Below are 23993 nucleotides of genomic sequence, written 5' to 3'. Positions count from 1 at the left end.
AGTGGGACTGAGAGTTCATGCATTGCTTCCTTGGCCCTAATCTCCTCTTTGATCACCCTGGTGGTGCAGGATTGCTGGTTTGGCTCCAGGGCAGAGCTGCAGTGCTGTGGGCAGGGGTCAGGGGAGGCACAGGAAGCAGAGAGCTCTCAGTTCCCGTTTCAAGGACACTTCCCACTGTTTTTAGGACTGAGAAAAGGAGAAGTATTTGAGCCACAGAATGGAGGGGTTAGATATTGCTATTCTCTGCTTTTCCTCTGTTTCCAGGCTCCTCAGAGGGGAATAAGATCAGAATCAGAAATAGCCATCACTGAACATGAAAGGGCTATTCCATTTAGGAGAAAAAGTTCTGAAGATGTATAAATGGCTTCAAACTGATACTGGACAAATTCATATTGGAAATAAACCATGCTTTTACCAGCAATGGCAAAGAACAAGTGGAATGGGCCTCCCAAAGAAGCGAGGTGCCTTTTGTCAGAAGGGTTGCATTCAGAACCACAAGTAATTATAGCCTTGAATACAGATGAAACTGTAAAACATGAAGATGGGTGACAGTGCTTTTCTGGCACTCTGCTCTACAATAATTTTTTGAAGTAAATATATTCATTAATACTCAAATCATGGATGAGATGCTGCAGTCTGTAATGAAAAAAAAAAATCTGTTTCTACCTGTTGAGACTTTGGTTATTTGAATGTTGTAATCTTAACATTTTATGAGTTTGTGGCAGAAATGTTTGTGTTTGTGTTTTGGGGTATTTCTGTGAGTTTCTATTGAGAGAAATGCATGTTCTTTTGTGTTTTACAAAATTTATTTTCTCCTACCAGAAGGAGGAGGATGATGGTGGTGATATGGATAGTTACCAGGTATTGCTGCTCTTGCTGTCAATCCTGTGGCATGGGGCACAGCTAATGCTAATGGCCAACAACTTTCAAATGAACAAGCGTACTGCAGCAAGCAAAAGCGGCTTTGAAACATGTATATGCTGTGCATTTAAGAGGCTACCTGGGCTATAAAACATTGCTATTACAGTTTACCTTGTGACTTTATACTCTTGCAGTTTGCTCTCTTCTCTAGTACTCAGCAGTCAGCTCTCCTAACTGGCTACAGGAATTGCTATGTGAATCAAAGCCTAGAGACTTTAATTTAGAGTGAAAACAGTTTCCAGTGAATATCATAGCGAAAAGAATAACCACCTGCAGTTGCAGGCATCTTTCCAAACCAAATTATACAGCATAGGGGTTTTTGTGTGTTTTCTAAAGAAAACATCGTAACCTTTTAAATTGTGCAGTGTTCTGAAATGCTCGTGAGAGAGAGGGGAGGATGCGAGTGTGAGGGATACAGAAGCTTCAGTGAAGCATTATTTTTTTTATCTCCACAGAAACAAACCTTGAGCCTGGCTTTTTGTGTGATAACTAAATATAAGGCAGTCAGAGTTTCGAAAGCATAACACAAGAATTCTTTACAAGGCGACAAAGGGCAAAAAAGGGAATGTCTTAAAAAGTAAAACATGTTACAGATCTCTACATGGAAGTCTTATTTCTAGTAGGCAGCTTTACAGGTGCAAAACCAGTTAGGTGAGAATGCTGACATCCCTTAAGATAACGTTTCAGGTTTTACAGCAATCTCAAAGATACCAGTTAGGTACTAACTTCTTGCGGGCTGTTTATGCGCTTCCTGACTCATCACAGAGAAGAACGAGCCAGATTTTCTGTGATCCCACAAAGCATGATTGCATGACGGGTTTTGTTTGCATGAGAAATCTTTTAATTGCACTGATAACAGCTGCTAGCAATGGAATTATGTGCAGGTTTGAGGGCATACTGACCTGCCTAATCTTCAGGAGAACTCATGATCAGCTGATGATACCTGTTTTTTCCTATTCCATATGCTCTTTAAAAAGTGTGATTGCCGCTTCTGTGAATAATTAGCCTTATGGTGTATCATTCAGTTCAGCAACTGAGGCGGTCACATTTTTCATTTCTTCCTGTTGGAATTTGAGACTTGAAAGCAAATAAGCTTCCATTCATGGGTGATGAGGTACTTAATCAGTCTGCATGTCAATGGGGGGAAAAAGTTCTCTGCATCATTCAAGCTGTTTAGTATAAATTCTGATGAAATGATCATAAAATTCACTGCCCTTTAATCTTAATCTCATGGTCTTATAACTTCCTTTTCTCTTTCCCTTTTAGGAAGAAGATTTAAATTGTGTACGAGAAAGGTGGTCTGAGGCATTGGGAAAACGCAGAGAATACTTGGATGAGCAGATTAAAAAGATCAGCAATAAGCAAGGTCTGAAGCTTTAAGTCTCTGTTGTAAGTACTTTATTCCCTGTGCCATGAAAAGTGTATCTCACGTATCGTATTAATCTCTCTCACTGTAGAAAAATCAGAGGACGATTTGGAACGAGAAGCCCGGCTGGTTGAGCAGTGGGTAGGGCTGACAGAAGAGAGGAACGCGGTGTTTGTTCCAGCACCAGGCAGTGGCATTCCCGGTGCCCCCGCAAATTGGTACGTTCAGACTGGAGTGGTTAGCTTTTTGTACATGAACATTGCACGCTACAAGGTAAAAATCTGAGAATGTTTTAGAGCTTTCCATGTTTTCCTGTAATGCTACCAGTTACACTTAGCTGGTGTGAAGGGAAGTTTGTTTATTTAATATATTACATAAAGTACCTTTGATATAGCTTTCCAGATTTGAAAATTGGGTCTGAATTTAATGTAGTACTAAGTACAAAGTACACTTTTTCAAAATTCTGATGCAGTCATCCTGTAGTTTGACTCCTTTCAGAAAAGGAGTGATTCAAAAATGAATGGTAGAACATGTGATAATTTCTGTGATAAGGGGTAGGGAGAAAAGAAATTCTGTTTTTTAAAGGAAGTGTTCTCTTCCCTCATTTAATTTCACTTAAATTTGTCTTTTAGCTATGATCATTGAAACAAACGTTCAAAAATGAGGAATGCAACGTAGTTAGATTTGGGGAAGTGTGGACAAGAAATATGGCTCTGATCAAGCGTACACTGCTATCTCTGATAACACCTAATATCTCTTCTTCATTGGGTGATTGATGTCGTGATGATCTTTCCTCCCTGTTTTTTTTCCCTTATCCACCTGAAATGTGCTGTGTTCATACAGAGCAAAGTGTATTTATTGATATAAAGACTATGCCTTGGTTTGAAAGGTTGCTAACCTTTATGTATGACGTGACCGCAACCAGTTAATTTTATAAGAAACAGAACAGGATGTTTAAAACTTGTCATCCCCACAGCAACTGAAATGTGCCGGGTGGTGTGAATGAAGGTTTGGTAAAGCATTACATTTAGCTGCATGTGTAGATAAACAAAACATTGTCTGTGCAGCATAGCTATTCAAATTAGCCGTCAAATTGTTGACAGGTTTAGTCATTGGTTGTAGTTCATGTGAATCTTGCATGGAGATCTGTTTGCCCAAATTAGCTTAAGTAACTATTTGCCTTCCTTGTTGACAGTCATTTGTTTTGTTTCAGGATTCCCCCTGCAGGAATGGAAACACATATACCTGTTCTCTTCCTTGATTTGAATGGTATGTTGTCATGGCAGATTAAGAAAGCTGGCAGGGGAGAAATTAGTTTGGATCAGTAAATGGATGAATGAATGAATCTGAAATGTCTTAAGAAATCAAAACAAGTCCTGGCAATGGCACTGGCTGATACAGCTTGTAAAATGATTTTTCTTCTGATTCCATTTGTTGGAATAATTACCTGTAGAGGCTTAAACAGCTATTTTAATGAAGAGTGTATTAGGACCACAATGAGTGTTTTGTTAGAGAATCTAAATCTTCTCCCTTTTTGAAGGTATTTAGTTTTACATCTGGGGAGAATATTGATGTATATCCTTAAGAGAGATACACTGTAAGCAACAAGAGATTAGAGTTACCACCACGTTCAAGGACTGTTTAGGAAACAAGTCTGTAAGCATGAACTTGGATATGAAGCAGAGGAGGACCCACAGGCGTTGTCACATCCAGCACTGAGTGTGCTACTAGAGACGTTTATAGAAGCAACGTGTTAATATCTGCTTTAGAAGCTGCTTTTGGAAAATTATACACTCTCTTTCCTTTATGATCACAAGAAATGTTTTTCGTTTTTTTCATTATCAGCAGAGATTAGCAGACAGAGGATCAAACAGGATATTTAAACAGCTTGATGGATCATTGCACAACTTTTTTTTTGTTTAGCTAAAAGCCTAATGTAGGCAGAACTGCTTTTCTCAGTTTAAACATGCCCCGATCCATTAAAAGTGATTTAACTAAGAGATAAGCTGCTTAGGCTGACAGGTGGATAAATCAGAAATTTTCTTTCTGTGTAAGTTAATGTTATGAATAACTAGAAGTAGTTTTTAATTCCATTTAGGTTACGTGAGAATGCATTCAGGCTGAGTCTTAGCCTAGTTTTACTTCCCTCCTTTTATATGCTGGAATTGTCTTCAAAATATTGCATAGTAATAAGATTAATTAGGATTAAATGTATTATGAAATATGGGTAGGACTTTATTACAGCTTTGTATTACAATTTGCCTCTATATATTAATAATCCTTTGGTATAAAACTATTTCATTCTTTGCACATTTGTTTCATTAGCTGATGACCTCAGTGCCAATGAACAACTTATAGGTCCCCATGCATCAGGAGTTAACTCAATACTACCAAAGGAGCATGGGAGTCCATTCTTTTATCTGCCGATCATAAAACACAGTGATGATGAGGTAAATTGTTAGCAAGCCTCCTTCTTGACAACTGCAGCTTATGGTAACACTTTCTTGATGTGTTTCATTTTCTACTTGTATGTATTTAATGACTATTGTTCTTATATTTTTGTCTTAGAAGTACCATCTGTATCTAGTGCTGTCTTTATTTTCTGGCCTATTTATTTGAAATTTAAGAGGATAATGACTTGTTAGCCCTTCTGCCTTAAGTCAGAGGTGACAAGTGTTTGTTCTTCTTGGTAAAAGAGAAACTCAGCTGCTTGACTCAAAATCCCTTCTTCTTTCCTCACTTCTTCATCATTCCTCTTGCAGGCTCTTGGTTCTTCAGAGAAAACTACTTCATTTATTGTGCACGCTAGGCAAAGCATAGCATTTAAATAAAACTTTTTCCTTTGTAGTACACAATCAGTTTTTAAAATATAAAGTTTGGGAATTGTTGGAATTGAATGGTTCTGAACCTCTTTTGGAATTTGTGAACTTATTTATTCCATGTTCTGTGCCAACTCACGCCATTGCTTAAGAGACCATTTCCAGAATAAAGGGGATGCTGAAGTTGGAGGGGAGGCAGGGGGAAGGAAAAAGTTGTTCTGCAGGATGGGAGCTTGTTTGTTCTCTATAGGCCTTTATAACCTAATGCAATACAGATAGATGATTTGCCATTGAATTTGATAAACTTTTAGTGCAGTTGCAATAGGATTTGTATTCCTTCCTCCAGTCTTGCTTCTGCTTTCCTCTCTGCCTCCCTGGGAAGACTTCCTTCTGATGCAGCATTTGCACAATGCAGGGATTGTGCTTACAATTGTGTTCCCCAATATCTTAACACCTCTTTTATGCTGCTTCTGATAAACTCCTCTCTGTGAAATGGAGGTTTGACCCCATTTTGTTCAATGATGCTTGTTTTCCTTTCATTGAAGATTTGCTTTACTTCATGATAAATCACTGCAAATTATACCTTTTCTTAGAGTAATCGAGTCTTTGATTTCCCTTTCCTTCCTTGTCTGTGTAGGTTTCCGCCACTGCTGCTTGGGACTCTTCTGTCCATGACTCAGTGCACCTGAACAGGGTGACTCCTCAAAATGAGAGAATTTACTTGATAGTGAAGACTACTGTGCAGCTCAGCCATCCTGCTGCCATGGAACTGGTACTGCGCAAAAGGATTGCAGCCAATATTTATAACAAGCAGGTAAGAAGGAATTTTCTAGCTGTTGGAACAGGTGGCTGACAAAATGAGAAAAGTTGGTGTCTGTATATTAGAGACTTCTTAAAGCCACCATTTATCAGTTACAACTTACTACATGAGGATAAAACATTACTGCAAAATGGGAGGAAAATGTTAGTGATTGAATTTAGTGGCATTGTTTGCTGAGCACAGGGCTGTAAAGAGTACTTAAGGAATCAAATCTTCAATACTAAAAAGGAACTTACGTTCCTGAAAAACATGCTTTTGTGGAAAAATAATGTTTTGCATTGCAACCTTTTATCATAAATAATCATTGTCAACACAATAATTGCAAATTACTTTGTTTCTAGAGTTTTACCCAGAGCCTGAAAAGGAGAATATCCTTGAAAAATATACATTATGCCTGCGGAGTGACCTATGAAATAGTATCCAATATACCAAAGGTAAATTATCATAGAATCATAGAGTGGTTGGGGTTGGAAGGGACCTTAAAGATCACCTTGTTCCAGCCCCCCTGCCATGGGCAGGGACACCTCCCACCAGACCAGGTTGCTCAAAGCCCCATCCAACCTGGCCTTGAACACCTCCAGGGATGGGACATCCACAGCTTTTCTGGGCAGCCTGTTCCAGTGTCTCACCACCTGCACAATACAGAATTTCTTCCTAATATGTACTCTACATCTCCCCTCTTTCAGTTTAAAACCATTACTCCTCATCCTATCACTACACTCCCTGATAGAGTCCCTCCCCAGATGGTGTACTCCAGGTGGAGTCTCACCAGAGCAGAGTAGAGGAGCAGAATCACCTCCCTCGACCTGCTGGCCACACTGCTTTTGATGTTGCCCAGGATGCAGTAGGCTTTCTGGGCTGTGAGCTCATGTTGCTGATTCATGTTGAGCTTCTCATCCACCAACATCCCCAAGTCCTTCTCCTCAGGGCTGCTCTCAATTCATTCTCTGCCCAAGTTGTATTTGTGCTTGACATTGCCCCGACCCGCATACAGAACCCTGCACTTGGCCTTGTTGCACTTCATGAGGTTCCATTTCACTCTGGTAAATTCACTGAAAAGAACAGAATGACCTACTGCGGTGGGTGATACTGATTGGGAAGTAAATGGTCCTGCTTTGCTAAGAGGAGGCAGCTTGCCAAAGTGTATATCCTGAAGTTCAGTGGTGAGATCATGTTTGTCTTTAAACAGTTGAAAATGTAGGGACTCAATTTTCTCTTCTACTGCGTTTAACTGAGTTTTTGTAGTAGAGTTATTTCTGAAATCATACTAGTGTCTACAGAGAGACTCTAGAGGGTCAGTGATGTTCAGGTCAGTGAAAACAGGACGAAATAGTGAAAGCAGGAATATTAATTGCTTTTTATAGAAAAAGCTTGTACAAATAGTAAATCTACTATAAAATTTATTTTAAAGGTAAACAAACTACTGGTCAAATGAAAATGTGAATATTCTTGTCACTGTGTAATTGTCACTTTTGTGCAGTAGTACTAAAAATTTAATCTCTAGGGAAATCACAAAATATCTAAGATTTGGGAAGGAAGTTATATTTGCTTGCCTAGGAAGTTGCCATTAGTTAATCCTTGACATATGTGATTTCAGGTTACATATGCTTTATTTCTAGAAGTATATTGACTACAGAAAATGTGCAAGACTTCTCCCAAGCATGACCTCCTCTTAGTTTGGCATCATTTACGTCTGTGTTGAAAAGTCCTAGATCGTTGATTATAATTAGGATTACTGACTAAGTTGAGGATTAACAAGACTAATTAATTTCTGGATTGAGATGGTCTACATAAGTGAATGAATACTTAATAACAATAGGCTTTAATTTTTAAAAACTTCAATAGTGTAACTTGTAATTTAGGCTACGGAAGAAATTGAGGATCGTGAGACCCTCGCGCTGATGGCAGCAAGGAGTGAGAATGAGGGCACATCGGATGGCGAAACCTACATTGAAAAATACACACGTGGTGTGCTGCAAGTGGAGAACATTTTGAGCCTTGAACGACTAAGACAGGCAAGGAAAAGGCACTTCTTGCACCTTTTTGAACTGGTTTATGAGAATTCAAGTAGAGTTGATTGATCTTTTAAAAATACTAAGCGTTGGTTGGTTTTTTTAGAGGGTTTTTTTAGTGGACATTGGATGGATAAATGTAAGGCTAAGTTTCTTCTGTGAAATACATGATTCCTGTAGTGGTGGGTCTAGTGACTATAGCTGGCAAGGGTGTAGTACGCAGAACCTGAACAGGCAAAGGCCAAAGAATGCTTTTCAGATACAAATTTTGGTGGTTGTGTGTGCAAATTAAGATTTGTAAATGCAAGCCCTGCTTGAAAAAAGTCTGTCCTGCTTGGTCATGTCTCATGAGGAGACCATGGCATTGTTTTTAATGTGTTCTTTTCTTTACGCAGGCAGTCACCGTCAAAGAGGCGCTCTCCACCAAAGCGAGGAACATCCGCAGGAGCATCAGCACTCCCAATGTCCACAATGTAAGGACCCTTTATCCTCTGGTAACTTTGTACTAATGGGGCAGAGGAGTGCTCTTTGTGTGCTGATGTGACACGGTAAATAATTATTCTGGGCTAGGACTAACCAACCTGTAGGAAAGTTGTCATGAATGAAAGTCAGTCACTCGGAGCCCCTCCCCACCACTGTCCGTACTAAGAGATAACAAAGTTGACAGGAAAGTGGGAGGGTTGGTCTAAACTCTTTTCCTTTTTGGAAGTTTTGGAAGTAGTTCAGGATGACAACTACCCTGATTCAGATTACTTTGACTTCAGTGTCCCTTTACCTTTTTTTTCATAGTGTTAAGGGATAGTTTCTGTTTTCTGTGCATTTTGTATGTTCTCCCCTCACCCACTCATACAGCACAAACATAGCTGTCCTTATAAATAATATTAGGTGAAAAGAGATAGTACTAACAACTTTTCTGCTAAATGATCACAGTGTTTCCTGAAGGCATTATATTTTATAAATAAAAGCTGGGCATTTTGTCATTTTGCCTGTTGGTGTTCTGTAGGTATCCTGTAGCCGACTAGATCTTTCTGCCTGTGATGAAGATGATAAGGTATGTAAACCTGACACCAAACGGTGCACATTCTTAGATTATTCTTTCCCCCTCTTTGCAACAAGATGTATTTGAGACTAAAAAAACAGGAAAACAGTGTTTTTAACAATGTGTTTACATAATGTATCTTCAAAATGCTGCACTACTTACATGTTTTGAATTAAACCTTCTTGTCCTTCTGTGCTCTTCCTATTGGAATTGTAGAAACTTGTATTTAAGAAGGGGGAAGTTATGGCAAAACTGAATATACTTCACTGAAAAACTAATTAGCTTCTAAACGATCCATTTGTGTGAGACAAAATTGCCTAAAGTCAGTAACTTGACATTCTTTGTTTTTTTTTAAAAAAAACCTACCTTTGAGTTTACCTGTTAATTTTTCCAGGTTTGCCTGTATCAGCATGCGTATTTATGTATTTTTGTTTCTTAGGGTTGGTCTGAAAGTCACCTAGATATATCTGACTGTTCTTCCAGTTATCAAGATGTATCATGCTACGGTACTTTACCCAGGGAGTCACCTCGCAAGAGCAAAGATGGCAGTGGTGAGACTTTAAAGTATATACGTAATGACAGGGTCTATGGGTTTTTAATTGCTGCATTAGACTAAAAATGAAATTTGCAGTGCTCTTTTCCTGCTAAATGCATTATCCAGCTTCTTGCTTTAGCAGCTAAGCGTAATCTGGAAGCAGAGGGGAAAGGGAGAAATGCATGAAGACATCCAGGAAAGGATGGGGTGTACAAAGAACTAACAGGAGGGCAGAAGAACAAGCTAAATGTGAATCAAAACAGTAGAAGGAAAAAAATATATCAAAAAACCAAACAAACTGACAAAAAGGACCTGCTGTTATGAATTTGAAAATGAAAATGCTTTTGTTAAAGTGGGAAGGATCCTTTTACAGGTTCTTTACATGATTTGGATATTTGCTCTGCTGTGTGTGTCACGGGTGCCTTATTTTCTTCAGGTCAAATTGTAACACGCTGTTCTTGCTGAGGCAGTACAGGTAGAGATACCGCTGCAATTAAGTGGGACTGAGAGTTCATGCATTGCTTCCTTGGCCCTAATCTCCTCTTTGATCACCCTGGTGGTGCAGGATTGCTGGTTTGGCTCCAGGGCAGAGCTGCAGTGCTGTGGGCAGGGGTCAGGGGAGGCACAGGAAGCAGAGAGCTCTCAGTTCCCGTTTCAAGGACACTTCCCACTGTTTTTAGGACTGAGAAAAGGAGAAGTATTTGAGCCACAGAATGGAGGGGTTAGATATTGCTATTCTCTGCTTTTCCTCTGTTTCCAGGCTTCTCAGAGGGGCATAATCTCCCCTCATTGAGTTCTGCATTATCTCATGCTTGACCAGTGGTTAAATACTAAAATATTGACATTTTTCTGTAGCCAGCAGCTTGCCAAATGCACGGCTTAACCTTCAGTTATTTTCAGTTATGCTCTTGCAGTCAAGGTATGAAGAACTGAAATGCAGTATTTTTGCATTTTTACCCAGGTGCTGTAGCAGAGAATTCCCATGCTTTAATGGCCAGCCATTTTAAAGCATTTTCTCCTCAGCCACCAAAGTTTTTCAAGCCCTTAATGCCCGTGAAAGAGGAACATAAAAGGAAGACCCCACTTGAAAGCCGACCTCTCCTTAGTCAAGAGGTAATCTTTGAAAACCATCTGTTTTAAAGGAGATCAAGTGGTTTTGTGTACTTGGCAAATCATTTGCAGCATGCATCTGTTGCACTAGAATTTTGTAATTCTCTGGTAAAATTTATCAGGTTGTTCTTTATATGTGGTGGGATTTTAGTGTTTGTTTTTTACCTGAAACACTGAGGGTTTTTTTTTTTTCCACTTCATGGTAAGTATTCTCCTTTACAGGGTACTTCTATTTCAAACGAACAGTAACTTGCATTTTGTTTTTCCTCCAGCAAGATGTTGGTGTGTTTTTTCATAGATAAAACATAACTCTGTGAAACAGTGGTGTAGGGTGGTTCTAACTCTGACCTTTATGCCTCAGCCTAAAACTCTGCTGGGAGGAGGAACGCATGAGTTTCTCCACCGATTGGCTTGAGTTTGGATGTAGGGCTGGCCAGCGTGGGTGTTTGGCTTTTGTTGTGTCCTAAGGCCTGTCTAACTCACACATGTTCAGCGCTGTGCTCAGTCGGGGTGTGTGTGATGGTGTTGTGTGTCTTACCCTTTGCAGAGCGTGCCTTCGGCCGGGGTGCGCGGCGCTGGCGGCGCTGTGCCCTCGGGGAGCAATGCCAGCAGCCTGCCTCTAGACAGCAATAGCCTACCTAAGGAAAAGATTGTAAGTTTTGGACCAGTTTCTCTTTACGAGGCCTGGTGGTGGGCTTAGGGCCGTTTGGTGATGGGCTTAAGGCACTTGTGCTACTGCAGCAGAAAAAAGCCATAACGTGGATGTAATGGCTTGTGATTAACTGATGGTTATAATGAACAGTTGCTTGCCTGGCTTGCAAACACAACCTGTCATTGGAAGTAATTCAACTGGGGTTTTATGTTTTTTCATTTTGTCGGTTTGGGGTTTTTTGGTGTTTTCTTGTTTTGTTTTTTTCTTAATATTCATATGTGTTTTGTCTTGTGGGTGGGCGGGAGAGGGGAGGCTTCAGATTCTACAGGGCACAAATGATCAGGTAAGGGGGTGGTTTAAGTGAACCGTGTTGTTGTCACTCTAATATACCTTGTATGTTACCCAGATTTTGTGACTATACCCCAGAGTAAATGGAATGATCCCATTTGGTGTAAGTAACCGTGCATTTAGGTGTTGGTACACTATAAAAAGCTTCTCATTGCCTGATGTGGAAGTAATCTGACTAAAATAAGATTGCCGCTCTTCATTAACCTGCAGCCTGTCTTCATCATAATTCAGGTGGTGAATTGAGGTGGAGGGCTTTCATTTTAATCTTCACCTGCCAAATCTTTCTCACTGCTGCTTCAACAAAAAGTGTATCATCATTTCTGCTGTGTGATGGGTTCAGTTTTTGGGCTGTGGACCATGGCTGTAAATACTTGCTTTAATCAGAGCTTTAGAATTAAAATTCAGAACCTTCAAATTATTTCTTCTAAGTATTATATTATAGGCCTCTTTTACCACAAAGTGCTAGTGATGGGTTCTTCCTATTCAGCAGTTATTTTCATTCCTACCATATACCCAAGCCATTAAAAAAAAATCTGTTCTGGATTTCTAATGTTATTTTGCAGGTTGTTATACCAAAGTATCCTGAGTGTTCTGGTATATATATTTGAAGCTTGGCTGCTGGTTTTGGGTAGCAGCTGTTTTATTCTCAATCATGTTAATTTTCCATAAGTTAGCTGGCATGCTGACTCACATTGAGTCACTGATAGAAATAGCTTGAAGTTATTTGGAAGAGAAAATCTTTTAGTGGGTTGAAAAACATCCCTCGGAAGCTAAATCCTTACCAAATTTTCCATAGCAACTTCCCTGCAGTTTTAATCCCTTGAGCGAAAACAAGGTCCCACCCCATGCATGCCCTGAATTAACCCAGGCATTTGCCTGTGCTGCTTTCCAAAGGTGAACAGAAGCTTTCAGAGCTGGGAAAGGGCAATGTCCTGCACTAGGCTTTTCCAACTAGAATGGAACTAATTCATTGAACACTGTAAACCTGCTGTAGCCAAGAGGGCCCGGGAAAGAGCTGTTCTTTCAGTTCTCAGCTGCTTGGTCCTACCCTTGCATTGACTCCCCCCTTGCATCATCCCTTTTTGTTCATGCACACGGTAAGTCAGATCAAGGGAACTGATCCATCCAGCTGATGGTTAGGCTGCCACAGAGATTTCTTTTGGATCTACACCCCATCTGATCACCTTCTAGACACTTGGCACTTGGGAGGCAGGCAAGAACTAGGAGCCACCACTGGGGAGGAGGATGAGACGGCTGCTCTGCATCGTCCTGCCGGGTTACGGTGCTGGGTTTGTCAAACGATGGCTTCTGGGGGTTTTTATTACTGTGGGCTAAGAGCAAGTCCTCCTAGTGGGCAATGAAAATTGAAGCACCACTGGGGCAACCACTAAATGAATATTATTGATTTATAAACTAGTAAAATAGAAACTAGCATCTTTGAGATTACTTGTGAGGTATAATTTAGGGATTTGAAAAGTCAGATACTTCAACTTCTAACTGTGCAGTTTGCTACAAAGCAAGTGTAGGGAAGCTGCTCTGTGTTCTTTCTTACTCTGCTTCTGTTACTCTGAAATCTTGATGTATGGTCTTGCCTCCTTAGTTCTTGCTGGTACAGTCTTACTGTTATTGGTTCTTAAATCTGTTTTTCATTTTAGTCTTTCTGTTACTTCCCAGGGAAGTGGCTGCAGTTTCTCTACCAATTTTTCCAAGATTTTATCTTTATTTCTACCAATAGCCTGGGCAGTACAAGGCAGCTTCCTTCATTTTTCTCCACATCTACATCCACAGGAATTCAAAGAACCCTGAAATTGCTTTGTTTCTGGAGTTTCCCAATTGGGGAGCTCAAGAGGAGGTCTTTGAAAGGAAATATTTCTTGTCCCCAAAGGGGCACTTCTTGTCTGTCACAAGGTGATGTCTCTTGTCACCTGTTTGCAGCATTTTTCACAACCCGTGTTCTAGCAATGAGGCTGCTGCTCTGTGCCTTGGATTTTGTAGTTGCAATGATAGATATCCCTGAAATGATGCACAACTGGCAAGGTAGTTACTTGTTTGACTTCTAATCAAGTCACCAGTGTCTGTAAGAGCCATTTCTCACTTAGAGCATCTCTTACCCAGTCTGATTCTGAAGAGGGACCCTGTGTGTGCTAAGATTATTTTTTTTTCAGTCAAATGAGGACTCTTGCAGGATTTGAAGGAGAAACACTGTTATAACAATGCCTTTTCATTTCAAGTGGATGTTTAGCTAGTAACAAGTAGAAATACTTCCTTTATTAAATGCTTATCGGTTTGGATTTTGCGTAATATCTTAAACGCAGTGTATTTGATAAACACTACAGTTTGTAATATTTTAGAAACAACACACTACAAAGTTCTGCATAGAGCAAAACTTACTTTTGCATAAGTAATAAGGCTGAAAGGGAAGGAGTAAGCAGAGTAATTGAGAAAAGGTCCCTCAGAGACAAGCAGCTCGTGTATTCCAATATGCAAAGAAGCTGCTTTACATAATGTTTTAGTTTGGAAGGTTTGGAATGGTATTCATAGTCTCAATAAAGTGGATGTTAATTTTGTCCATTAAAGGTAAAGGGGCTACCTGGAGATTTCAGATATAAAGAACAAGATTTTCAATAATATAAATGATTTTCAATAGTCTTATGTGACACTTCATGACACTATCACCCCTCTGCAGAGAAATAAATAATGGCAAAATGAAGCCTTCATCCAAATTCTGTATGAGAAATGACTCTGAAGCAGACCTGTAAGAATTCGTAAGCAAAGGATGTTGAGCCTTTACTTGAGCAAATACTAATAATCTGAAATCTGGTTGGATTTGTCAGATAGACAAGTAGAAATATCTTCTTCAGATACTGATTGCTCTGTCAACAAAACTTTAATATTAAATTGGAAATCTTGATTAAGCTTAAAAGGCCATTCTGCATGTGTAATACGACTGAATTATATCTGTGATGAGCTTGAACATGGTGAGAATGAAAATGAGACCTTGTTACAGATAAGGGCCATAGTGAGTAGTGATCACTTCAAAAAATGCAGGATAAAAGAAAAGTGAAGTCATTTTGAACATCTTTACAGTTCTCTTTTTTTAAAAATCAAACAAACAAAAACTGGAAATAAATCCCTGACTCCAGGTTCAGAGAAGGATCTTGTCACATAAAGCATGTATTTCCTAATATATACCTATGAGAATATATACCTACAGCAGTTAATTGCACTGCTGAATGGGGCAGGGAGCTGGTCACAAATGACTTGAAGGCCAACATACTCAATGCCTTCTTTACTTGAGTCTTTATCTGTAAAACTGGTCTTCAGGAATCCCAAGCCCCTGAGGCCCAAGGCAAAGTGTGGAACAAAGAAGACTGACCCTTGGTAGAGGACCACTGGTTTGGGGAGCTCTTAAACAAACTGCAGGTTTGTTCAAGTAAACATAGTCACAAGTGCTGAGGGAGCTGCTGCATGTTATTGTAAGGCCACTCTCAGCTATCTTTGGATATCATAGCAATTGGGAAAAAAGCGTGAAGACTGGAAGGAGCAAATATCACTCCTATCTTCAAGGACAAAGAAGAAAGAATTCAGCTGGCTACAGACTGGTCAGCTTCACGTCTGTCTCTGGGAAAGTGATGAAGAAAATCCTACTAGAAGGCATTTCTAAACCCATGAACGACAAGAAGGCGTTTGGGAGTAGTCATCATGGACTTACAAAGGGAAAATTGTGCTTGACCAACCTGTTACATTCTACAGTAAGGTGACTAGCTTGGTAGATGAGAAAGCAGAGGATGGTGTTATCCTTGACTTCATTAAAGTCTTTGACACTATCTCCTATAACATCATCACAGATGGGCTGACAAAGAGCAGGTTAGATAGATGGACAGTGAAGTGGATTAAAAACTCGCTGAATGACTGGGCCCAGAGGGTTGTGATCAGAGGTGCAAAGTCCAGTTGGAAGGTGGTAACAAGCAGTGTACTCCAGGGCTTAATACTGGGACCAGTACTGTTCAACACCTTCATTAACGACCTGGACAACTGGAGAGAGTGCACCCTCAGCACCCTCAGCAGGTTTGCAGATGATACTCCAAAGGGTTGTGCTACTATTTGGAGGGGCCTCAACAAGTTGGAGAACAGGACAGAGGAATCTCATGAAGTTCAACAAGGGGAAGTGCAAAGTCTTGCATCCAGGGAGGAAAAAACACCAGGCACCAGTACATGTTGGGGGCTGACTGGTTGGAAAGCAGCTTTGCCTAGAAGTACCTTGGGGTCTTTGTGGACAACAAGCTGACTGTGAGCTGGCAATGCACCTTTGTGGCAGAGAAGACCAGCTGTGTAGTGGACTTTGCCAGGAGGTTGAAGGAGGTGATCCTTGCTCTCTACTCAGCACTAGTGAGGCCGTATCTGGAGAATTGTGTCTGGTTCTGGGCTCCCCAGTGCAAGAAAGATACGGAGTTATTGAAGTGAGTCAAGTGCAGGGTTACAAAGATGATTAATGGCTTGGAGCATCTGATATTTGAGGAGAGCTAGGAATGCTCAGCAGAAGCAGACCAGGCTCTGGGGCATCTTATCAATGCATAAAAACACGGATGAGAGGGAGTGAAGACAAGGCGGACTCTACTTAGTACTGCCCAGTGACAGAACATGAGGCAATGGACCAAAATTAAAGCACATGAGATTTCATCTGAACACAAGAAAATACTTTTTTACCATGGGGGTGATCAAACACTGGAATGGATTGTGCAGAGAGGTTATAGAGTTTCCATCCTTGGAGGTCTCAAAAGCCACCCAACTGGGCACAGTCATGGACAATCTGCTCTGGCTGACTCTGTTTGAGCAGGGGAGTTTGGAATAAATGACCTCAAGAGGCGCCTTCCAACCTAGACAATTCTGTGATTATTCTGACGTGTGCAAACTGGACAAATCTGCTTGGTGTCAATGTTGTACAAATTATTTGAGCAGTCTTGGCTATTATGAAGTATAGGAAGCATTTACAAGAGGCTGTTCATCTGATTCTTGATGCATTGGTCATCTGGTTAAGTATCAAGCTTTTCCTTTTCCATCAGTGATTCATGATAGGCGTCTGAAACCATTGAACTACTTTAGATACCACACAGGATCTACCTTCATCGGTAGTTGAATTCCATGATGGAGACAGAGGAATTGAGAAATAATAGCTTCTTGAGTTCCTTTAAACTTTGATTGCTTCAACAGTTTATATTTTTTCTGAAAACATTATTCTTTCTAGTAGCAATTTGCTGTAAACTAACCACGTGTATATATACATATGTTTATGCATACATATGTATAAATAAATATATACATATATTCATATGAAAAATAAAGTACTTAAGAAAGCATCCATGTGGAGTCCTACCTGCAATATTTGATGCTGGGGGAGCAGCCCAACCATGTTGCTGGTGTTTTCTCAGATGCATCTTGACGGACTGAAGCCCTCAGCTTCAGATGGACGCTGTGAAAGCCACGTCTGTGGGCTGGTCAGTGCATCACCGCTTGTTAGCAAAGGGAAACTCAGGGTGGTACCTCCAAATGCTGCCAGGTTGATTAGTGTCACTTTTTTCCCTCCAAACGTGTTACATGTATGCATACAAATGCTTCATTAAAGATTTGCTGTCATATTTGATCCTTTTGCCTTTGTTTTCAAACACAGTGAATGTGTCTGAGTGTGACAGCTAGGGGTAAGCAAAATTATTTAGCCTTACATCCATCAGTTTAATAGAAAATCCTTTGTGCAGGATAGTTATTGATAATTGGTATTGCAGTGGAGACCTTGTAAGGCCTCTGCCATTCCTATTTATGTTTATCTTGTTAGGTGGTCAGTTAACTCTGTAGAACTCAATAGGTTTAATTAGTCTAAATCATGGGGAGAAGCAGGAAATACAGTACATGGCTTAAAAAACTGAGTGTGGTGAAAATATGTCAACGTGTAACTTTTTCATGTTGTGAGCTTTCCTTATGCCAAACTTTATTGCTTTATATTTTCTAAACTATATAGAATTTTTGTTTATTTTCTAAAAATGGAATTAGCTCAGTGTAGCCAGGATATGTTCCCAGCAGTTCTTTTCAGAGGTGTCTTCCATTCTTCAATTAAAGGGTACTGAAGTTATACATTTCTCCATGTTCAGAAAGGAAAAAGATGAAGGAAGGTTGGTTTATTTTGGAAACTTTACTGTCATAGGTTCCTAATCCCATGCATCTCTTTCTTCTTTTGCAGGACTCCGAGGAGGAAGACAGTGAGTTGGAGGCCATTAATAAGAAGCTGATAAGTCCACAAAGTTTTCAAAATTTCCGGCCTTACGTACCGGAGGAGTTTGCTGACTTCAGTGTTTACAATGCTAGCCTGGAGAACAGGGAATGGTTTTCTTCTAAATCAGACTTCATGAGTTCACGTGTTGTTGAGAAAGAGGTGTCCCGCAGCCCCACCACTAGCAGCATTACCAGTGGCTACTTCTCCCACAGTGCCTCGAACGCCACCCTGTCTGACATGCTTGTTCCCTGTAGTGATAGCACAGACCAGCTCGCCAGCCACACCAAGGAGCTGGACTCGAGTGATCCCTCAGGATCATCTCTTGCACATGATTTAAGATCTTCTTCCAACAAGGAGTGTCGAGAGTCAGAGAAGGAGCTAGCGAGGGAAAAGTCACCTGTGTTACCACTGAAAGAAAACAGTGCCTTAACGGAACAAGTACCACTGTCCCTCGATGCCCCCGACAGAGACTCTCAGCAGTTACCCAGAGCTGGATCGTGTTCAGCTTTAAGTTCCTCAGATGGCAAAAATACCTGTCGTACCATTGAATTTTCGGCCCGCGAAGCAACAGTTGAGCACACGACGGACATTCTGGAAGATCACTCCTTTACGGAGTTCATGGGCGTTGAAGATGGAAAGGACTTTGACCATTCAGCAGCTCCGCAGTCGTGTTCCCCCATATCCTCTAACGGAGTGAGCGCCTCAGAGGTACCCCAAGGCACCGACAAGGAGCAGAGCTCCTGCACGGGCCCTGCAGCAGCCGGCGTCCAGCTTGGAGATACCGTGGAAAGCCCTTTTTGTTCTGCACTGGTAAAAGAGACTTCAGACCATGAGACTTATCCTGATACTTCCATAGACGATTTTATTGGGAAGGACCACTTGGATGGTTCCGATTGCGAAGAAGGTGCCTCTGCAGATCAAGGCCACGTCTTGCCCAGCTGGGTGGCTGTGGGCGAACAAGTCTGTGTTGGAAGTAATAAGATGGGCACAGTGAGATACGTTGGAACGGTGGATTTTTCAGCTGGAATCTGGGTTGGAGTTGAACTCCATGTTCAGCTGGGTAAGGCTGAATCTGCTCTGGGTTACCGGTGCAGGGAGCGTGATCCACTGTTAAAGTTGCCCTGCAGTCATACTCTGTCCAGTCCTGGGAAGTACCTCCAGTCTTGTGCGAGCTTGGTATCTGGTACACCCAGTTCCAGGCTTTCTATTTATAGGGATGCTTTGATTAATTTCTAACTGTCTTAAAGAAGGCCTGTTCTTGTTTTATGCAGAACAGTGCTTTTGCTTGTTGTAGTTCCCATTGGTACCCATCTATTTTTATAGATCGGAAAAACAAGCAAAGCCTAAAATTGGCAGATTTTTTTTTAAATCAACATGTATGTTCATGGGCAGTACGAACAATGGACATCGCTTGTCAAATAGGTTTGCTGTCTGTAGCTTTCAGAGATGTTATTGTGGGTTTTTTTTTTTCCCACAGGGGAAAGTTTAATTATAGAGCACAGGTTTTCTTCAGTTTGGTGGGGTCAGAAACAATCAGTGCTCTGCTGGTGTTAAGAGACTCCTACAGAAATGTTTCAGATATTTTTAAAACATTATGTTTTTAGTAGTCTAATAAATATTAACACTGATACCAGGAGTTTCTCTGGCAACTTAAGTTTTAAGCTTTGTAAGCTATTGGTTTTGAGGATAGTTTAGTTTGTAAAATGAGTTTTAAGTTGTGTGTAAGCTATTGGTTTTGAGGATAGTTTAGTTTGTAAAATGAACAAATGTTTGCCTTTTTAAACTGTTAGTTAACAAAGTAATATTTTAGGAAATTGTCTTTTTGGTCACAGTTCAAGCCCTCCTTTCCAGGTTTTGTTCTCCCTAGTATACAGCGAGTATCTGGCTTCATCGCTCGGCATTAACAATCTTGACCATTTGACAGGCAGCCAAAGATACTTACACTTCAATGCTACACTTGTATGTGTTAATGAAAGTACCAGCAATTAATTCTGTGCGTTTCTTCTCTTTGCAGGGAAGCACGATGGAACTGTAAAAGGCAGAGAGTACTTCCACTGCAAACCACGACACGGTGTCTTCGTTCGTCCTGGGCGCCTCAGCAAAGCACCAGCCTCCACAAGGAAATGGAGCAGCACTTCACGGTCTCAGGCATCTTCCACTTCAGAGAAACGGAAAAGTTGCGTGCTTCAAGGCTCATCAGCCACTCCTAAAATGGGAGGAGATGTCCTCTGCCATTCAGGAGATGCAGCGGCTTCTGCTTTTTCTAGGAAACAGGAAAACAGGAAATCTTGGATTAACTAAACTGCAGTATTTTTTTGCACTTACTACACGCATCACTGTGTAGAAAACTTTTATGGATTTTTGAAGCTATTGTACATTTTAATCTGTCCATACGGAATGTGTATTCTCTAGAGTCATTGACTTAATTCTCTAATTTTTTATAAATTATATATATATTATATATATATATGAATGTGTATCTATAGTTTGTCTGCCAGTGAGCAGATACGGCTGCACACTAAAAAACAGTTAAAGCTGATCTGTAGATAACTGAGGTACTGGACTATTTGTTACGCAACAACTTGGGAGATATATTTTAAAAACAACAAAAAATATTTTATTGTGGAAAAAACAGGATGTAAATCCATATTTGGAAGAAAAAAAAAAAAGCTACGGTTTGCTGTTCTTAATTACCAAAGAACTCGTTTTAGACTGACACACTTGCTGTTTATATCTTTCTATTGTAAATGTTTTACCTGATGACTTGGTGCCATGTTTCTTTCAGTCACTGGGCACCGCGCAGCCTTACGTTCCGTGTTTAAGCACACTGAAATATCCAACTGCTTCGTATATTTTGTCTTCCTAGAGGCCTGCCACTGTGCTGACTTGGCGTTGGATGGAAATGGCTAACAATGCCTGGAGCTATACGTCTGGCAGTTCATACGTTAGGGTGAAGCCAGCCGGGCAGTTTGACTGCAGAACCAGTATTACTGCAAGGGTGCCAGAGGACAACGAACGTTTTGGGGTGGGTTTTTTTTTTTTTTCAGGGGGGGGTTTTGGTTTTTTGGGTGTTGGGGGGGAAACAGGGAAACAAAGAAGCAGTAAATGGATCGTTGACTGCAAACTTTGCACTTGTTACTTGCTGGTTATTATCAAGATGAAATAGAACCTGCTAAAGTATTTTTAATCTGTAAAGTTTATTTTAATAATGGGAATGATGGAGGGATTTGTGTCTGGTGCTCATGAATTCCTAAGAAGGTTGTTCCACATGTAGATACTGTAGATGCCTGTACAAGTGTTCTGGATATTTGTAAAGTAACACGGTAAAAAACTGAGTGAAGTGAATGGCCTGCTGTATCTGTTCTTCTTTGTTCCTTAGCAAGTGAATGATTGAGATACCTGGGACCTTACTGAAAAGCTGCTGTTCTTTCTTTGATTGTTGTGTACAGTAAGCGGACTCTCGTATTTTACTATTTACTGTAAAGAACTGTAATTTATATACTGCCATACTGTATTTAATTGGTACAGACCTATTGTGTGTTAGAATACAGACTGTTTACTTGGGATTTAAAAAAAAAAAAACCCAAAACTGGTTTGTTGCTTGTATTTGGTACAACAACTGGGTTTCGTGGTCAAATAGTGAGTTGTTTCTCGCTGACGGTGCTCAGATGCAAAGTGCCCTGTACAAATGTTGAAGGACACTGTGATTGGAGCAGAAGACCGGATGGTATGAACCTGTTTTCATGCAGCATTAACAGGAGAAGAGCAGCCCCTGATGTTACACCTTCCTCAGCCGCTGCTTTCCCCGTCCGTCACAGGAGGGGGAGTGGAGCTGGGGAACTCCAGCCAGAGAATGGTTGTTCTGTGGGTCAAGGGGAGACAGGACGAGTTCCTGGAAGACACACAAGGCAGATCCATCGCTAAATATGTAACTGCCTCAGCTGAGTACAACGCAGTTGGCAGCTGGGAGGGAAATGTGCTGGGGGGGGTTGACGGCCCGGGGTGTGAAGTTCACTGTACTTGCCCTTGATGTAGCTTTTGGCTCCTCTGAGATGGGATTCTTAGGTGTTAATTAATTTTGGTGAAATGAATGTCTTTGCAGAACATTTCACAGTTGTGGTGTCCACCGAGAGTTGCTCTTGCTGGGTTAATGATACTGCTGCTGGAGGGAGTTACCATAATAGGAGAAACGCTTTATGCAAGGAGTATTTTATTAAGCACAGATGATCCTAGAATGCTGCCAGGTACCTACACCCGATACCGCGGTCTTCAAGTTAATTTTAGATGTCATTTTTTTTTCTAAAAAGCATTATAAAGTTTATACACACTTGTCTGTGTGCACACATTTGCATAAACATACTTGTCCAAGACCGCCATTTTGAAAGCTGATGTGGCCATTTCCTTATGGCAAAGATTCAGTATTTACACCAGGTCAGCATCAGCTGTGTGTGGTTTCAGACCTTTGAGAATACAGAATGCACAATTGCCTCAGAAACACCAGAACAATTTTGCTTCTTGGGTTATAGAATCTATACATGCTGGAGGAACCTAAAACAGCCAACCTCATTTCGTTCTCTACACGCTTTACATAACCTGTGCTGTCATGACTTCTGTTCTTATTGGGAGACTTGTGCTTTTCCAAAGCTCACGTGTTAGCCTGGGGTTAATTTAAAGTGAAGAGGAGCGTATCTAATGAGTGCGATGAGGTAATGTGGAAACACAAGCACTTTAGCTGATGTGCTCCTCCAACTCTGCTACATAAACACAGAAGCAGGTTTCCTGTTGGTGATGTCAGACTAGTACTTTGTTGTCTTAAACTTTGTAATCCGTGTGAAAATGTGGTGATAGTCCAACTGCAAATTGCTTTCTATTTTTTTAAGTATTACCTTAACCAGCATCTAAAATACAGCGCCTAATAAGCACGATGCACAATCGATACTGAGACCTTGACTTAAAAAAACCAAACCAATCTGGGTTGTAATACTGAATAACGGGGGGCAGAGCCAATCCCTCATTTGTTGGAGCTGCCAGAACAAACCTGTCCTCTTGGTGGTTTCCCCAGTCCAGATAGAATTGCTAGATTTTAACCATCGGGATAGTTACAGTGTTGAAGGAGATAACACTGGCCTTTATCTTGTCTTCAGAATTTATTGTGTGTTGTTTTTTCAAGCGTGGATGTGTTTATGGAGGTGGAGGCAGAGCGCTTGGGGAGCAGTTGGTAGAGTCCAGCAAGTGAAAGCTGAGTGTTCATGGGGTGCTGCTCTGAGTTTCTTCCTTGGTGTTTGCAGCTGGAGGCAGAGCATTATGTGCTGTTATGATGTAAGTAACAAGAAGTGCCATAAAGCAGTGCAATGAATGAAACCTGGGCTGCAAGGCCACGGGAGGGACATCTGGGTGTCCTTCACTCCCCCAGGGGCCGGGTCAGAGGCTGGAGCTGCTCCCTGGGCTGGTGAGAGCGGGTGGTGGGCTTCATTCTTCACTATGAGGGTGGTGAGACACTGGAACAGGCTGTCCAGAGAAGCTGTGGATGCTCTTGATGCCTGGAAGTGTCCAAGGCCAGGCTGGATGGGGCTTTAAGCAACCTGGTCTGGTGGGAGGTGTCCCTGCCCATGGCAGGAGGGTTGGAACTTGATGATCTTTAAGGTCCCTTCCAACCCAAACCATTCTATGTTCTATAACTTAAAAGAGCACTTCTACCTCATGGCGAGAAGTGACTTTCAGCCTTTCTCAAGGCTGGGCGTGCTTTTTAGGGACATCTTTCATCTGTTGAGCTGGTTAATTTGCAGAATTTAAAGGGGGGGAAAAAAGCGAAATCTCAGAAAAAAAGGACGTAGAGCTTTAAAGTTGATGGAGAAAGGTGGAGAGGAAGAGGCTGGATGAAAGCAGCCTTATTTCCACCTTTCCTCATTAAAAAACAATCTCTGAACTATCCCAAGTCGGGCGGGAGACCTTAACGTGGAAGAAGGACGAGAGCCCGGGGCGGAGCGGAGGGAGGGAAGGCCGGCCCCTTCGTAAACTCCCCCTCCCCCCCACCGGGGGCGGGGACGTGGGGAACCGCACGCCTCGGCTTCGGTACCGCAGAGGCCCCCCCTCTGCTACCGGTAAG

At 41.2% G+C, this 23993-nt stretch overlaps 3 protein-coding genes across 4 annotated transcripts in view; all 3 read left to right on the top strand.

The window, feature by feature from the left end:
- The window catches only part of LOC106887330 (kinesin-like protein KIF13A), a 128389-nt gene extending 106909 nt beyond the window's left edge, over positions 1–21480 (top strand). Inside the window, exons 37-40 of the mRNA XM_014940786.1 lie at positions 10474–10625; positions 11170–11274; positions 17855–18947; positions 19902–21480. Of these exons, the coding sequence (XP_014796272.1) occupies positions 10474–10625; positions 11170–11274; positions 17855–18947; positions 19902–20188 (1637 nt within the window). The 3' untranslated portion in view covers positions 20189–21480. The remainder of the gene's footprint in view (positions 1–10473; positions 10626–11169; positions 11275–17854; positions 18948–19901) is intronic.
- On the top strand, positions 788–5874 carry LOC106887407 (kinesin-like protein KIF13A). 2 transcript variants are annotated; one of them, XM_014940898.1, is made up of 5 exons: positions 788–861; positions 2188–2287; positions 2379–2505; positions 3501–3556; positions 5744–5864. In XM_014940898.1, the coding sequence occupies exons 1-5, from the start codon at positions 847–849 to the stop codon at positions 5779–5781; spliced, it is 336 nt and encodes a 111-aa protein (XP_014796384.1). In that variant the 5' UTR covers positions 788–846; the 3' UTR covers positions 5782–5864. The 2 variants fall into 2 exon arrangements, with proteins under 2 accessions (XP_014796384.1, XP_014796383.1); XM_014940897.1 differs by having other exon boundaries at positions 789–861; positions 4613–5874.
- A 2429-nt stretch (positions 21481–23909) lies between the features above and the next one.
- The window catches only part of SIRT5 (sirtuin 5), a 9835-nt gene continuing 9751 nt past the window's right edge, over positions 23910–23993 (top strand). Inside the window, exon 1 of the mRNA XM_014940785.1 lies at positions 23910–23988. The gene's annotated coding sequence lies outside the window, so the exon portion shown is untranslated. The remainder of the gene's footprint in view (positions 23989–23993) is intronic.

This window comes from Calidris pugnax, unplaced genomic scaffold (genome assembly GCF_001431845.1).
Source record: "Calidris pugnax isolate Ruff unplaced genomic scaffold, ASM143184v1 scaffold8, whole genome shotgun sequence".
In the NCBI taxonomy this organism is placed as follows: domain Eukaryota; kingdom Metazoa; phylum Chordata; class Aves; order Charadriiformes; family Scolopacidae; genus Calidris; species Calidris pugnax.
The sequence above is the reverse complement of the archived record's forward strand: the minus strand, read 5'-3'. Positions and strand labels throughout refer to the sequence as shown.

Coding starts and splice junctions, on each gene's coding strand:
- LOC106887407 (XM_014940897.1), top strand. Junction 2,506..3,500: donor CCCGGTGCCCCCGCAAATTG/GTACGTTCAGAC, acceptor GTTTTGTTTCAG/GATTCCCCCTGCAGGAATGG. Junction 3,557..4,612: donor TCTCTTCCTTGATTTGAATG/GTATGTTGTCAT, acceptor TTGTTTCATTAG/CTGATGACCTCAGTGCCAAT.